Source organism: Schistocerca nitens, chromosome 10 (assembly GCF_023898315.1).
Source record: "Schistocerca nitens isolate TAMUIC-IGC-003100 chromosome 10, iqSchNite1.1, whole genome shotgun sequence".
NCBI lineage: Eukaryota > Metazoa > Arthropoda > Insecta > Orthoptera > Acrididae > Schistocerca > Schistocerca nitens.
Window position 1 is genome coordinate 126781220 of NC_064623.1, and position 18436 is coordinate 126799655.

Genomic DNA, 18436 nt, shown 5'->3' on the forward strand with positions numbered 1-18436 from the left:
CCACTCTCAGGCATACATTCAATCAAGTGCTGGAAGGTTTCTTGGGGAATAGCAGCCCATTCTTCATGGAGAGGTTTCTATGTCGGTGAGATCTGGCACGAAGTCGGCATTCCAAAACATCTCAAAGGTGTTCTATAGGATTCACATCAGGACTGTGTGGAGGCCAGTCCATTACAGGGACGTTATAATCATGTAACCACGCCACCACAGGCTGTGCATTATGAACAGGTGCTCGATCGTGTTGAAAGATCGAATCACCATCCCCGAATTGCTCTTAAACAGTGAGAAGCAAGAAAGTGCTTATAACATCAATGTAGGCCTGTGCTGTGATAGTGTCACACAATCGCCACATTGTGTACAGTGATTCGTCAGTCCACACAATGTTTTTCCACTGTTCAATCGTCTAGTGTTTAAGCACCTTACACCAAGCAAGGCGTCATTTGGCATTTACTGGCGTGATGTGTGGCTTATGAGCAGCCACTCGACCATGAAATTCAAGTTTTTTCACCTCCCGCAAACTGTCATAGTACTTCCAGCGGATCCTGATGCAGTTTGGAATTCCTGTGTGATGGTCTGGATAGATTTCTGCCTATTACACATTATCACCCCCCCCCCCCCAACTGTCGGCAGTCACTGTCAGTCAACAGAGGAAGTCAGCCTGTATGCTTTTGTGCTGTACGTGTCCCTTCACATTCCCACTTCACTATCACATCGGAAACAGTAGACCTATGGTTGTTTAGGAGTGTGGAAATCTTGCGTACAGACATATGACACAAGTAACACCCTATCACCGACCACGTTCAAAGTCGGTGAGTTCCGCGGAGTGCCCCATTCTGCTCTCTCACGATGTCTAATGACTACTGAGGTGTTTATGTGGAGAACCTGGCAGAAGGTGGCAGCACAATGCACCTGATATGAGAAAGTATGGTTTTGGGCGTGTCCTGATACTTTTGATCACATAGTGTACAATAAAGTACTGGCAATTATCCTGTTTTCATCCCAGTTACACGCAACTGAACTTTTGATAGGGTACAATATAAATGTATCTTATGCCCACAGGAGTGTCAGGTTCTCCTTCTTGTCCTGAAAGAAGAATTTAATCTACCACAGGCTTGCTACACTTAATATACCTTCAGAACAGCACTGTTTTACCTTCATATTAACTTAAAAAGGCCATATCGTAAATCATTGCTAAATGCAAACACAATGCCCAAATCCAACAGCTTGCCAAAAAATGGATAAAATTAGGAACAAGAATATCTGGAAAAAGTTATGATTGGAAATGTGTCCAGCAACTATGATGATATGGTCATATGATGACCCAGATCCCAAACAGGACATCACTAGAAGATTTTTTAAACTGGAATGCTGGAATGTCTGTGCTTTTAATAGACTAACTAACTTTTGTTTTTATGAAAATTCCTATTGGTAAACACGTAATACCGGACTGACTGCATATCCTCAACTGCTAAAACATTTTAAGTACAACAGAAATAACTCACATCAATCAATTCTCTCCATTGTATGATCAGTTCACTGCTTTGCTATCAGTGTCATGAAGCCACCAACAGAAAACAACCACAGGATCTGAATAAAAGATCCCTGCAGGCAATAACTCGGGAAACAGCAGATACAGCATGTAGTACTGTGTCAGAACATACTATCTGTTATGATGGTGTGTACAGAAATACTGACTTTTTTTTTTTTAGCAATGTCGTCGTCCTATATCTTTAAAACTTTGGCAATTCGATTTATAGCCATTTGTCACAGACACCGTAATCTACCTAATGTGCAGACCATTTTCAGTTAATTACATGTAAATTTTAATTGTAATGTAAATTGTTACCTTTTTAACTTATCAAGTGTGCATTGCACTTCTAGGATCAATTTTATTATGTAACATACATACATACATACATACATATACAACTTTAATACTTTCGTGGCTGATGTGACATCCAAGTCCCACTAGCACACCTACAGTTTTGAGCATTAGGACATTGTGTCCCACCTCTATCTGTTTCTACTCTCTAGGGAGATACCATCAAAACTTAGATAAGAGTACAATGGACAATAGGGTTGGATGTATAGAAAGGTAAGACTAATCGAGTGGAGTAGCCTGTGTTTATAGCAGGCACATTGCATCTGTTTCACGAAATCAAATAAAACTGCCATTATCCATTCCAAGAAAGTCTGAAGTAACCAGTCATTTGGAGACAGTGAGTGGAACTACGGCTGCTAGAAAATAAGAGTGCCGAGTGGAGAAAACTGACATATTCTTCGGTTTGATTACAGTAGATGGGTGACAGCAGAGGAGGCAGCCAGAAACACTTGTGCCGTTTATGGGGGTAATGCCACTGGACAGAGCACGGCAAGAAAATGGCCTTCTTGTTTCCAGGAGGATCATTTTGACATTAGTGACTCCACACATTCAGGAGCACCTTCGAGTTTCGACGAAGATAGCTTAAATGCATTAATCCACAATGATCCGTGTCAGTATACTCGAGAACTGACAAATGTAATGACCTGTGACCATTCCATCGTCATGTGACATTTGCATGCAATGGGGAATGTTCAAATACCAGGGGTACGGGTACCACAAGCTCTAAGCCGAAACCACAAAAATCTGTGTGCAGCCGTATGTGCACCTCTGCTTTCTTGTCATCAATCGACTCGTGAACAACACTGACGATTCCTATCTTGGTATCATTACTAGTGATACGAAATGGAGTCTTTATGCTAACATGACAAAAAATGAATGGAATGGTTAAGCCGAACAAAGCAGCAACTTCTCGTACAAAAGAACTGCGCACATCCATGAAAGATAATGTTATGCATCTTACGGGACAACGACAGTGTGATGTACTATGAACTGCTTCCCCAAATTGTAGCCATCACTGCTGACATTTATTGTCAACAACAGAGATGTCTTGCAGATGTAATCCAAGAACAACGACCAGGAAGACTGCGTGAAGTGATTCTTCTCCACGCTAACACCCATTTGCATTGTGAGAGAGTGACAAAAAATGTACACGAGTTGGGTAGGGAAATCATTCCATACCCATCTTATTCACCTGATCCTGCGCCCTCAGATCATCTTTTCTGCTCTTATCAACCAACCTTCAAGAATTTTCTTTCTGGGTGAAAATTGCACTCCGAAATGACTAGTTCTTCACCTCACGTGATTTCTACAGTCGTGGAATGAAAAGTTACCCCGGGGTTACAGACTGTTGTAAACAGTGAACGAGAAAGTATTACTGATGACAAGTCTCTGTTATGCGTATCTATTGTGTTTATTAAACTAACGGAAACACTATGAACTTATGACCCAATTTTGATACGTTATTACACTACTACTACTTTGTACACCACCTGTAATTACAACACACAAGCGATAAAGGACGAGGGGCACTACATTAGCAGTGTGTGGACAAGTTGAAATTTTGGATGTGACAGGAGGTATGCAGTTGAAATAACCACTATGTCCAGGTGGCGTTCAGAGCATCTGCATTGTAAGCAGGAGACCAGCTTTGAATCCTGATCCCACACAAATTTTCAACTTTCCCCACAGATTTCAATCAACACCCGCTTGCACCCGATGTCTGCAATTCCTGTTTGTCTTAAGACAAAATGACTCCTCAGGAAACATCGCCGTAACGAAACACTGTCTGTGTGGGCGAGGGGGTTTGTGTGATCCAACGAAGTGGAGAGCTATACCGGCGGTAATTTAACTACCAGCAGGGCCTCCCAAGCCGGACAGGTCTCCATAGAGGATCCAGACAAAGTCTCTCTCACAACGTCCCGTCTAGTGTCCTGTCCTGTCATGTCATGTCATGTCCGGTCTGATTCTATTCTATTCTATTCTATTCTATTCTATTCAATCCCATCCTATACACTCCCTTCCTGTCCTTTTCCTCCCTGTGATTTTGTGGCAGCAGACAGTCCCTAATGTGGACAGCAGAAGATCCTCTGAAACCAGGACCACGTTGATGCACATAGGCCTTACTGCGAAGGGATGGATAGCGTTCTGTAGTCGCGGTGAAGACAAGCTATCTAAGGGGTAAGGCCCTGAAATAAAACCTTGGCAGGTGTCCAGGCCACAAGGTGGCAGCCCCACCAGGACACTCGGGGGCTGTGGGCTGATAACCCGCACCACCAAAAAGAGAAACAGCCAGATGGGTCTTAAGGATATGACCTTTGGCCTGAAAAGGAAAACTCGAATTGGTTTTTGGAATGTAAGGACGTTGAGAGAGGCAGGGAGGCTAAGACAGGTTGAAAAAGAGAAGGAGAACTATTGACTAGATATCTTGGGACTATGTGAAATAAGGTGGCCAGAATCTGGGGAATTTCAAACACAGAATGGTGGAGTGCTGCTGTAAAACCAGATGGAGCCAGTGAGAAAAAAAGCATTGGAATGGAATCCCCAGGGAACAAGGAAGACCTAGGCGCACATGGAAAAGGACAGTGGACAGGGAAGCAAACAGAGTTGTCAAGATCTGTGCAGAATTGAGGCAAATGGCCAAAGACAGAGACGGATGTCGAGTTCTCCTGGATGTCCTATGTCCCCATAGGGGCCAAAGGAAGTAAGTCAAGTTAAGACAAAATGCGATTGTTATAGCTCAAATCAGTTCAGAACATGTTGTATCATTAGGATATGGGAAATAAGGTAACTCTAAAAGCTTCAAAACAGTGAATTTTTCATCATATTGTGAGACATTATTTCCGATACAACTATTAAAAAAGAAATCAGTCTTAGGAATGGTGAGTCCCGTTTCCAGGTTATTTTGGTATTCACTTGCATTCACTGCTGCAAACAGTTTACGCCTGTGCCCTGGGAGCAATGTTACCTTAAACACATATGGAATAATTCAGTTTGATAGCCATTCACAAATAACCTGTGAAACTTAATTTTCTCACCAAATCAAATCATGAAAATATGCGGTTTCTTTATTCAATGATTGAACTAACCCAGTTCAGGGAACTATAGTGCTTGAATTTCCACGATTAAACATGTGAAACGAACACTGAGTTGCTTCGATTTCCTGAGCTTGTTCAACTTTGAAGCTCCTCTTAACTTTTTTTCAACTTTTCAAATCAAATATTGGTTTAAAAAATTCCATCCTTCACAAACCACTTTGGCTCTGGCACATGGACGATACATTTGTTTTCAACAATGACCAGTTGCACTCTGGTATTCAAAACATGTGACGTGACGCCACAGCACTGTGCGGAAGCACATAGAAACGGAATTTCACTGCAATCAGTAGTGAGCCAGGGTGTCGCTCTGACATTCAAAGAAGCTACAATCCCCTTTGAAAATGTCCTCGACAGATGGGGACGAAATGCTGAGCCCACAACACTTTAGACATATCTGGCCCTGAAAGTCACCTTTTACAATCAGACACCACTTAACTGAGGTGGCTAATGCTACCACTCTAGAGAGGTGGAGCATCTGGTTTCATGTCCCAATCTGGCACAAATTTTCAATAGTCAATGCCTGTAGGCAGTGGAAGTCCCGATTTCTTTTAAAATTGCGCACTATTATTTTTTGGTGTTGAACCATACTGTATTTTATTCCGCTACTTTCAGAATACATCACCACCGTAGCTCATTGGGCAGCATGTGTGGCTACTATGTGGGGGAACCAGGTTCAGTTCCTGGTACTGCCAGAGATTTTCCCTAAGTCAGAGGGCTGAAACAGGGGGTAGCCATCCTTGTAATGCCAACTGAGGCACTAGCTGAGACAGAAATAGCAGCTCCAAGGTCAAGAGCTGTGCGTCTGCCCTACACTCCTCCAAACCCCACCCTAATGACGCCACTGCCAGAGGGTGACATGACTGACTGACTATATTGCCCCATCTCGCTTGGAATGCAGAACTTCCCTTTTTGCTTACATTCAGAATTTCAAATAGTGTATTACAGTCAACATCATGGAAGGGTTTCTCTAAATCTATGACTGCTATTAATTTGCATTTCCCTTCCTTCAGTCCACCTTCTACGGTAAATTGTAGAATGAGTATTGCTCATGTGTCTGCACATTACTCCAGAACTGACACCGACGATTCCCAAGATTAGCTTTTATAACTTTTTTCTATTCTTCTGTAAATAATGTGTGTCGCTATTTTCCACCATAAGAAATAAGAACAAGGCCACAGACAATCAAACAAAGGTGTTGAAAACGAAAATCACTGCTGTTTAGAGGTAAACACAGTTAAAATGTTACAGATTACATCTAACCAACAAACAAAGTCAGTATGTAAAATGAAATACCTTAGTACCACCAACAGTAACATATACAGTTACATAATATTACATACATGAAGCTATAAGGTATGTGTTACTGTGCGCTCTCTCCCAAATCAATAATTCTTTAGGGGTAAAAAAAATATATTCACCAAATAACTAACTTTGCATTTTGATAATAAGCCTTACATTTGCCTCAAGTTTCTGAAACAGCAGCTCAAATATATTTTATTAAAGTCATTTGCATCACATCTGGAGATAAAACCGACAACAAGGAGATACATCATCCCAAAGTGGAGTCTGAAACATAAGGCATCAGCTACCAAAATTCGGGAACACAGAAAACTTGTTCATGAACTGCAAGTGAGTGCATTTTGCCTACCATGCATTTAATGTCCCATCGAGTATGTAGCAAAAGCTTGGGATTGGAAGGAAATGGGTCACGACTTTTAAACAAAAATGTGACATTTGCTGTATACAATTTAGGGAAATGACAGAAAATCTAGATCTGAATGGCTGCACATGGATTTTAAACTGGCATCATTCATATATATACCCAGTGTCTTACCGCTAATACACCTCACCAATACTCAGGTTTGTTGGCCATCGCAGCAAGTATCAGTTTTATTAGTAAACTGAAATGTAGAAACTGCTTTATTCATAATATTAATATGCAACCAAACTCCAACAATGTACTAACATGAGGTATAACTATCTTGACATGGTGATAAATTACCTTCAAAGAAAAGTTTTACAGTTTTAACACTATGCATTCACAATATATTTCAGTTCTCTCTCTCTCTCTCTCTCTCTCTCTCAGGAGTGAATAGTGAATGTATAAGATTATTTCTGTCTTCTCTCATCACTGATTTAATTCTAGTTGTTGGCCACCTAACTTGTTCTAACATATACTGATCGCTGGTCACTTTGTTCTAACAGTGCATTTCGCTAAAACAAAGTTTCAGTTGCCAACTACACTAACCTGCAAGGGCTTTTATGCGTGACCTTTCAAACAGCCTCGAAGAGGAGTTCCCGCCGTCGTATTCATAGTCTTCTACTATTTCCTGTTGCAGGCTCGGATCCCACCGAACTATTGAGATGTCCGTCGTCATGGCGACGGCTCAAGTCGGGTTAAACCCTGTAAAGATAAAATGGGAATATTATTACAAACTACATTAAAAATTATACCAATGGGTGTTATATCACATCAATAGTGTAAAATCATAGCTTTGTAATTATAGTATAAACTAATGCATTGTGGCAAAAAAATAATCTGCACTGATTCTTTACGTAAGTGAAGAAAATGATAGAAATGTTGTTATATCTTAAGGTAATACCACTGGCACCTAAGCACGCTCTCACTGACTGACGGCAAAAGTGTATAACAAACGGCAATAACTATAGCAGTCTGTGACGGGCATTCTGGGACAAGTGAATGGAGGGAGGGGGGGGGGGGGGGGCGGCACAAGAGAGGCCCCCACGCCTCAACCTCTGGGTTTTTTGGGGCGCTTACTATTTCTTCTTCTGGCATAAGACGTCTCGAAACAGATCAACGCATTTTTAACAAAAATGCCAATGTTAAAGAGTCTTGCCTGACTTTACTCTCCCACTGACCCCCCATAAATTTCTGCAGGAGCCCACTGTGGTGACTACATGCAAAAACGTCAGTATGTGACTAAAATCTTGCGTTGTGTAACTGAGTTTCCCGTTTTGGTTTCCATAAGGAGGCGGGGGAGCAGCTATGGAACACGTTACTTTCGGAATAACCCCTCGTATTTTTTCCAAGTTTCTCTCCATGGTGGATGGTTTCCTTCCATTTTCTACGATGTTTGTTGCGAGATTTTCTCTGTGCATTCAAATTGCTTCTCAGGCGTTACATGCTGCTGCAGCCTACACTAATTTCTTGTTCTTGTAGTGTGTACAGCTACGTTTCGTCGATAACTCAAGAACTGAACACTGAAAACGCTCGTCATTCACCTAGTACAGACGACTGTGCTGTCCCCCCCCCCCCCCCTTTCAAAGCACTTGGTTGTTACGGAACATAAGCAGCCAACGAATACGTGCCCTCAATCTAATTGCTTCCACTATGATGAGAACGACAGCGGTCACATTTTTTATAGTGAAAAAAATGCTATTTTCTTCCACTCAACAGTGACTTCGAAGCAACTACGGTTTAATCCTCTGGAACTTAAACACTGTGATCAATGTAGCAAGCAATCCTGCTTGTGATATATGACTCTTACAACTACATCAGATGAGGGTGGAGGAGATTAGCAAGACATTTCACGATATCGTCGTCGTATTAATAACTAATCGCGCATTATTTCGTAGGACCTTTTGCGGGGGATGCTTGGAGCGCTAGCTTGTGACCGTCTGATTGCACACTGGCTGTTGCCAAAAACGCCGCCGTCTCCTGTCATTCTCAGGGCATGCACCTTATAGCTTAAAAAACAATCTAACGTTTAACGGGTTAGTGCGTCCCAGGAGTAACAACCAGTACGCGCAACACTGCACAGACCAATTGTGTGATTGGATTGAAGAGTTCCTAGATAACAGAACGCAGCATGTCATTCTCAATTGAGAGAAGTCTTCCGAAGTAAGAGTGATTTCAGGTGTGCCGCAGGGGAGTGTCGTAGGACCATTGCTATTCACAATATACATAAATGACCTTGTGGATGACATCGGAAGTTCACTGAGGCTTTTCGCGGATGATGCTGTGGTATATCGAGAGGTTGTAACAATGGAAAATTGTACTGAAATGCAGGAGGATCTGCAGCGAATTGTCATGGACTGTGCGGCTGGTCCCGGCGGAGGTTCGAGTTCTCCCTCGGGCATGGGTGTGTGTGTTTGTCGTTAGGATAATTTAGGTTAAGTAGTGTGTAAGCTTAGGGACTGATGACCTTAGCAGTTAAGTCCTATAAGATTTAACACACATTTTGCAGCGAATTGACGCATGGTGCAGGGAATGGCAATTGAATCTCAATGTAGACAAGTGTAATGTGCTGCGAATACATAGAAAGATAGATCCCTTATCATTTAGCTACAATATAGCAGGTCAGCAACTGGAAGCAGTTAATTCCATAAATTATCTGGGACTACGCATTAGGAGTTATTTAAAATGGAATGATCATATAAAGTTGATCGTCGGTAAAGCACATGCCAGACAGATTCACTGGAAGAGTCCTAAGGAAATGCAATCTGAAAACAAAGGAAGTAGGTTACAGTACGCTTGTTCGCCCACTGCTTGAATACTGCTCACCAGTGTGGGATCCGTACCAGATAGGGTTGATAGAAGAGAGAGAGAAGATCCAACGGAGAGCAGCGCGCTTCGTTACAGGATCATTCAGTAATTGCGAAAGCGTTACGGAAATGATAGATAAACTCCAGTGGAAGACTGCAGGAGAGACGCTCAGCAGCTCGGTACGGGCTTTTGTTGAAATTTCGAGAACATACCTTCACCGAGGAGTCAAGCAGTATATTGCTCCCTCCTACGTATATCTCGCGAAGAGACCATGAGGATAAAATCAGAGAGATTAGAGCCCACACAGAGGCATACCGACAATCCTTTCCACGAACAATACGAGACTGGAATAGAAGGGAGAACCGATAAGGGTACTCAAGGTACCCTCCGCCACACACCGTCAGGTGGCTTGCGGAGTATGGATGTAGATGTAGAATCAACACTATTTTCGCAATGCCTGCTTATTGTTACGGTTCGTAATATTGTCAGATACCTGAAATTGGCAACACGCACAGGCGTTCCGCAGCAGCCGATTTTCACTGAACACAAAAGGGGCCGCCTAAAAGTTTGCGATTAATACAAATCGCCATATTTCGCCCAATGGTTCTTGATCCTAAAATTCACACCCTACTATTTCTTGCCATCCGTAGAATATTCGTCGTGTCCGATTTAGGACATAATGTACGTGGGATCACCGTCAAAGATTGAATGCTTTCTTTTTTTATTTCTCTGGTTGCTGCAGCAATACAGTAAACGTAATCAGAAAAGCATCAGTAGTTTTAAAGAATTAATATTACGTACAAAACGAAATGAAGCAATTACGGCACCTTTTTTTGAATGTTTCAACTATCTACATACCAAAACGTACCTGCTCTATGAATCAGCCGCCAGTAATTATGCAGCTACTTTAAATCACTAATTTTTTCAAGATGAAACACTCTAGTTCTTGGTTATAAGATATAATGATCGGCTAATCTTACCTCTTAAGATTCTTACGTTATTGAACAAAAATTCTTTTTGCAGCCTATCTTCTTTGAGTGGAAACGACGGAGTCTTTCACATTGGTCTTGTTTTTGGCAGTTCCCTCTGGCGCGCGTCGCACCAAAGACAGTCTTTTTCCACTGCATAACCTATTTAGCGTCGCAACACGTACAGCGCATTCAATGGCGTACCCTCTGGTAGCCTATGGGCGAATGGTGTGGACTGTGAGCAGGTCACGGGCTGTGACGCGTCTGCTGCCGTCTTTTGTTAACCCACGGCGTCTGCCAGGGCCTGGTACAATGGCGTTCTCCGCTGACGTAAGGGCAGCCATTGTTCCGTGAATTAGTTAACAGCCCTGCTGGCTCATACAGTCTTAAAAGCGGCGGCCCCTAGCCTTTATGGGAAACTCCGCCGTAAAGTTCTGTAGTCCAGAAAAACACCCACTTGCCGATAACGGACTGGGATTTTATGCAATCTAGTAGTTGCAATCTTTCCTGAAATAAATACTGAACTGTGTGTCAGACGGCGTGACAAAAACTTCATTTGGAGAATATTCCAGTGAGACAATTTTTGATTTAAAACTGAAGTCCGGCGGTGCGTAATAATATGGTCAGAGAATAGTGAACTAATTTGGAATTACATGGTTACTATTAAAAGAGAAGACTCATTCCTTGGTGCCACACATTTGCCTTGGAAGATATGCTGTGGATCTGTGGAGTGTGGCTCCACTCAGTGCGGCCCACTCTACAAATGTCAAGAGCTCCTGAATGGAAACAGTTTGTGCAACCTACCAGTAACACAAGTAATGCTAAGAGAAATGCAGTAACTTTCTGATCATTCACTAATTCACTACCAAGTGACTACAACACAATTACATGACTGTACAATATGTTATCAACAATAGACAGCAGCAAGGTGCCACATTTACCAAATAAGCCCTTTTCACCAACACCACATATGTTACTGAGATCATCACACGATCACCTAGGAACTATTTTACATAATAGTTCACTTAACTGCAAAAATGTACTCAATAAACTGAAAATAACTCCACTATATGAACATAGTAGAGCGACATTATTTCGTCTGCTCAAGTACGAGAATTAAACAGAAAATGTTGGTGAGTTACAGGGTGATGATTATTGAACTTTATGAAAAAACCTAAATTACTTACAAACTACGGCGTGCACATACACTACTGGCCATTAAAATTGCTACACCACGAAGATGACGTGCTACAGACGAGAAATTTAACCGACAGGAAGAAGATGCTGTGATATGCAAATGATTAGCTTTTCAGAGCACTCACACAAGGTTGGCGCCGGTGGCGACACCTACAACGTGCTGACATGAGGAAAGTTTCCAACCGATTTCTCATACACAAACAGCAGTTGACCGGCGATGCCTCGTGTGAGGAGGAGAAATGCGTACCATCACGTTTGCGACTTTGACATAGGTCGGATTGTAGCCTATCGCGATTGCAGTTTATCGTATCGCGACATTGCTGCTCGCGTTGGTCGAGATCCAATGACTGTTACCAGAATATGGAATCGGTGGGTTCAGGAGGGTAATACGGAACGCCGTGCTGGATCCCAACGGCCTCGTATCACTAGCAGTCGAGATGACAGGCATCTTATCCGCACGGCTGTAAGGGATCGTACAGCCACGTCTCGATCCCTGTGTCAACAGACGGTGACGCTTGTAAGACAACAAGCATCTGCACGAACAGTTCGACGACATTTGCAGCAGCATGGACTATCAGCTCGGAGACCGTGGCTGCGGTTACCCTTGACGCTGCATCACAGACAGGAACGCCTGCGATGGTGTACTCAACGACGAACCTGGTTGCACGAATGGGAAAACGTCATTTTTTCGGATGAATCCAGGTTCTGTTTACAGCATCACGATGGTCGCATCCGTGTTTGGCGACAACGCGGTGAACGCACATTGGAAGCGTGTATTCGTCACCACATCCGTGTTTGGCGACCGCGGTGAAAGCACATTGGAAGCGTGTATTCGTCATCGCCATACTGACCCCATCACCCGGCGTGATGGTATGGGGTGCCATTGGTTACACGTATCTGTCACCTCTTGTACGCATTGACGGCACTTTGAATAGTGGACGTTACATTTTAGATGTGTTACGACACGTGGCTCTACCCTTCATTCGATCCCTGCGAAACCCTACATTTCAGCAGGATAATGTACGACCGCATGTTGCAGGTCCTGTACGGGCCTTTCTGGATACAGAAAATGTTCGACTGCTGCCCTGGCCAGCACCTTCTCCAGATCTCTCACCAATTGAAAACGTCTGGTCAATGGTGGCCGAGCAACTGGCTCGTCACAATACGCCAGTCACTACTCTTGATGAACTGTGGTATCGTGTTGAAGCTGCATGGGTAGCTGTACCTGTACACGCCATCCAATCTCTGTTTGACTCAATGCCCAGGCGTATGAAGGCCGTTATTACGGCCAGAGGTGGTTGTTCTGGGTACTGATTTCTCAGGATCTATGCACCCAAATTGCGTGAAAATGTAATCACATGTCAGTTCTAGTGTAATATATTTGTCCAATGAATACCCGTTTATCATCTGCATTTCTTCTTGGTGTAGCAATTTTAATGGCCACTAATGTATTCAACATGCAAACGTCACTACAGATATTCGGAATTAGGTTATGACATCATTGGCAATGATGTGGCGCAGACGAATAGCGAAATTCTGCATGACCCACTGAAGTGTCTGAACATCGATGCTGTCGATAACTTCTTGAATGGCTGGCTTCAGCTCAGCAATCGTAGTTATTGTTGTAGACCTTGTCTTTAATATGGCCCCACAAACAGGAGTCGCACTTGTTCAAATCCGGAGAGTATGGCGGCCAATCGAGGCCCATGCCAGTGGCCTCTGGGTATCCCAGAACCAGAATGCGGTTCCCAAAGTGCTCCTCCAGAACATCAAACACATTCCTGCTTCGATGGGGTAGGGCTCCGCCTTGTATGAACCACATCGCGTCGAAATCAGGGTCACTTTGGATAATGTGGAAGTAATCATCTTCCAAAACCTTCACGTACCGTTCGGCAGTCACCGTGCCATCGAGGAATAACGCTCAGGTTATTCTGTGACTAGACATTGCACACCATACAGTCAAGCGTTGAGGGCGAAGAGGCTTCTCGATCGCGAAATGCGGATTCTCAGTCCCCAAAATGCGCCATCCGAAGGAAAGTAGGCTTAGTAGTAAACCAAACCATATTACGCATACTAATTCCCATCATGCCCCGCGGTCAATCGTGCAATTTGAACGTCCTAACGCAAACAGCTCACAAGTTATGACGATTGTATTTCATGTAACTCAGTAACTGTCACCCTGTCTGCGAATCTTTAAAGTGAAAATCGAGCAATGTTAGTGGTGGGGAAGATGCCTTTCCCGGCAGAACACTACAGCTGCCGCACAGGATGAATAAGCAATGCAGACATTTACGTAGATTCTGCCCATGTGTGTTTCGTTGGTGTTAACTCACACCTGTAGTCCATGTAGCGGTAACGCATTTTGTGGGAAATAAGCACCTCCTGGCCATGTCTGCGCACTGTGCCGCCAGTGATTCGTAAGGCGCGCTTTGGACAGTCCGGAACATAATTTATTCCTTAACACGACTCTACTGCACTAACAGTTAGATGTGGTACGCAAACATTTAACATTTGTTTTAACGATAAACATTAATTAAATAGTGGTAACATAATATTTTTACTAATTGCGATTTTTCAATCGCCTGGACACGGAAACTAGTAGTCTTTGTTTCACTCCCTTTTCCAGGTAAAACTTAAGAACAGAATAAATTCGAACTGCAAATCAGGCACCAGTTCCAACCGAACTGCGCATTCTACTTAGTGTGCTCCCTACGGAACTAACGTATGAGCGTTACATCTGCTACGGTTCATCGTTTACGATTTTAAATACTTGATTTTGGAAAGTAATGTAGGGCACGTTTTTGCTTTAATGTTCTAACTGCTTTAATGATGTCCATCCCAAACCCTGTATCATTTCAGTGACACACTCTCGCCTATTTCGCGATAATACAAAACGTGCTGCCCTTCTTTCAACTTTTTCGATGTACTCCGTCAGTTCTATCTGGTAAGGATCCCACACCGCGCAGCAGTATTTTAAAGGAAGACGGACAAGCGTAGTGTAGGCAGTCTCCTTAGTAGATCTGTTAAATTTCGTAAGTGTCCTGCCAATAAAACGCAGTCTTTGGTTAGCCTTCCCCACACATTTCCAATTTAAGTTAGTCGTAATTGTAATTCCTAGGAATTTAGTTGAATTTACGGCCTTTAGATTTGACTGATTTATTGTGTAACCGAAGTTTAACGAATTCCTTTTAGTACGCATGTGAATGACTTCACACTTTCCGTTATTTTGGGTCAACTGCCAATTTTCGCACCATCCAGATATCTTTTCTAAATCGTTATGCATTTTTTTTTTTTTTTTTTGATCTTCTGATGACTTTGTTAGTCGGTAAACGGCAGCGTCATCTGCATACAACCTAAGACGGCTGCTTAGATTGTCTCCCAAATTGTTTATATAGCTAAAGAACAGCACAGAGCCTGTAACACTACCTTGTGGAACGCCAGAAATCACTTCTGTTTTACTCGACGACTTTCCGTCAATTACTACGAACTGTGACCTTTCTGACAGGAAATCACAAATCCACTCACAAAACTTATACGATATTCCATAAGCACGCAATTTCACTGCAAGCCGCTTGTGTGGTACAGTGTCAAAAGCCTCCCGGAAATCCAGAAATACGGAATCAATTTGAAATCCCTTGTCAATAGCACTCAACACTTTGTGCGAGTGAAGAGCTAGTTGTGTTTCACAAGAACGATGTTTTCTGAATTCGTGTTGACTGTGTCAGTAGACCGTTTTCTTCGAGGTAATTCATAACGTTCGAACACAATATATGCTTTAAAATCCTTTTGCATATCGACGTTAATGATATAGGCCTGTAACATAGTGGATTACTCCCACTACCCTCAGCGATTGGCGAGTGTTAAGTAAGTATGCGCCCCAGAAGTACTCATGGTCTTCTGATGTAGACCAAGTAACCTAAAGGGTTCGACACTCTTGCTCTAAAGCGTTCCACTGCAGAATGTTGCTCTTGTTCCTCGGACTCGAAAACTAGCTCCTTTGCTAGCTATCAAATAAATATAATTTGAAACAATTTTCATTTTTGGGGCAAACAATCCATTTTCAGAGCGTTGCACGAAACCACGGTACTGGAATAAACCGGCGGTTCAATATTAGCAGTGTTGGTCTCCTGGAATAGGCTAAGGAACGCTGTTCGAGTACAGGAAGCCCTGCGACGGCAGCAACGTGGGCGGCCGTGTGGATCGTTATAGACGGCAGAGGCAGCTGGGCTGAGGTCAGGCTGGCCTGGAGTGCAGTGGAGCCGAGCTCGGGATAAGCCAACGCCCTTCACCCAGACGGCAGCCGGCGCCCGGGGCCAACGACCTCGCCGCCGCAGTGCTAGCGAGCGCCCGACAACTGGGGTATCGACGGCGGTGCACGACCTAGTATCGGATAACTATGAGCCAGGAAACAGACCCTCAGCTGAAGTACGAAGTCTGGAAACAGGCACATCAAATGCAAGATTTTCTGCAACCCAATAGCTAGGACGAACTACTGTGCTCGAGCTAGTCGTTCCGCATATTTATTCGCTTGTTATTTTCTTCGTGGTTGTAATTTTCAGCAACTGCAATATACATTTTTCAGAATAAAATTCAGTCATCAGTTGCCAATCTACAAGGTTGTTCTAAATGATGGACCCATGTTCAAAACCTCGTGTTTACTCAAGTACAAATCCAAAATGAACAAGCTGTATACCAATGAAAAGAGGAAGTTTCAAAGTTTTCTTTTTCCATAATGTTTCAATTCTGAAGGTGGCAGGGGTAAAATACAGGGGGCGAAAAGCTATTTACAATTTGTACAGAAACCAGATGGCAGAGTCGAGGGACATGAAAGGGAAGCAGTGGTTGGGAAGGGAGTGAGACAGGGTTGTAGCTTCTCCCCGATGTTATTCAATCTGTATATTGAGCAAGCAGTGAAGGAAACAGAAGAAAAATTCGGAGTAGGTATTAAAATCCATGGAGAAGAAATAAAAACTTTGAGGTTCGCCGATGACATTGTAATACTGTCAGAGACAGCAAAGGACTTGGAAGAGCAGCTGAACGGAATAGACAGTGTCTTGAAAGGAGGGTATAAGTTGAACATCAACAAAATCAAAACGAGGATAATGAAATGTAGTCGAATTAAATAGGGTGATGCTGAGGGAATTAGATTAGGAAATGAGACACTTAATGTAGTAAAGGAGTTTTGCTATTTGGTCATCAAAATAACTGATGATGATGGTCGAAGTAGAGAGGATATAAAATGTAGACTGGCAGTGGCAAGGAAAGTGTTTCTGAAGAAGAAAAAATTTGTTAACATCGAGTATAGATTTAAATGTCAGGAAGTCGTTTCTGAAAGTATTTGTATGGAGTGTAGCCATGTATGAAAGTGAAACGTAGACGATAAATAGTTTAGACAAGAAGAGAATAAAAGCTTTCGAAATATGGTGCTACAGAAAAATGCTGAAGATTAGATGTTTAGTATTGGAGGGCAGCGTGGAGGGTAAAAATCGTAGAGGGAGAGCAAGAGATGAATACACTAAGCAGATTCAGAAGGATGTAGGTTGCAGAAGGTACTGGGAGATGAAGAAGCTTGCACAGGATAGAGTAGCAAGGAGGGCTGCATTTTAATAGCGGCTTCACGAGAAGCAATTTCTCCTTCTCTTTCGATTAAATAAGGACAATTTTGAGGACGCTTAGTGAAATTTTTAACTTGTCTCTAGAAATAAACATCGCACGGTTGGCAAACTGGCGTGCCGCCGCTTCATGGTAAAACTGGCAATGCACGGGTATACATTTGAGGACCGAACTTATCTTGCGATTTTCTCAATAACGCTCGATAAGTACACATTTTGTTGTCCTAATGGAGTACTAAGAGTGTACGAAGTTTGAAGGAAATCCGCGTTCTATACGTCGTGGCCTCCCCTTGTCAGTAACATCAGATACGCTTCCGCGTGTGTGGAACGAATTTGGCTATCACGCCGATGTTTGCCGTGCAGCCAACAGTGGCCACATTGAACCTTTATAACATTTCTCAGGGCTCAAGAGCACAACAACAACAACAACAACAACAACGTTTGGCATCAATTTAATAATTTGTAATTAGTTTTTAATAATTATTTAATAATGAGAAATGTTATAAATGTTCAATGTGGCCACTGTTGGCTGCACGGCAAACATCGGCGTGGTAGCCAAATTCGTTCCACACACGCGGAAGCGTATCTGATGTTACTGACAATGGGAGGCCACGACGTATAGAACGCGGATTTCCTTCAAACTTCGTACACTCTTAGTACTCTATTAGGACAACAAAATGTGTACATATCGAGCGTTATTGAGAAAATCGCAAGATAAGTTCGGTCGTCAAATATATACCCGTGCATTGCCAGTTTTACCATGAAGCGGCGGCACGCCAGTTTGCCAACCGTGCCATGTTTATTTCTAGAGGCAAGTTAAAAATTTCACTAAGCGTCCTCAAAATTGTCCTTATTTAATCGAAAGAGAAGGAGAAATTGCTTCTCGTGAAGCCGCTATTAAAATACACTCGATACTGCATGACCAGTTGTCAGCGCCGATATTTAAGGAAATGCTGCGATATGCATGGTTTGCTTCCAAATTATCGGCTGAAAGAGAGGTTTCTGAAAATGTTAACGAGGTTTGTTTTTCCATGGAAAACCTCAAAAGACCTTGCGTATGCGGAATCATAGCATTTATTCAATGCAGCTGGTGCCGTTTAACGAAATGTTTTCCATGTTTCTATGGAAAATACCATCCTGCAACTTTTACTCGTAATGTCGAAAGCGACGATTAG

General features: G+C 42.8%; 1 protein-coding gene across 6 annotated transcripts in view; it reads right to left on the bottom strand.

Annotated features, from left to right (window-relative positions):
* LOC126210075 (spectrin beta chain) overlaps positions 1 to 18436 on the bottom strand; it is a 483285-nt gene that overhangs the window by 154702 nt on the left and 310147 nt on the right. For all 6 annotated transcript variants that reach the window (XM_049939199.1, XM_049939197.1, XM_049939200.1 and 3 more), the window contains exon 3: positions 7226 to 7381. In XM_049939199.1, coding sequence (XP_049795156.1) covers positions 7226 to 7355 — 130 coding nt within the window. In that variant the 5' untranslated portion in view covers positions 7356 to 7381. The remainder of the gene's footprint in view (positions 1 to 7225; positions 7382 to 18436) is intronic.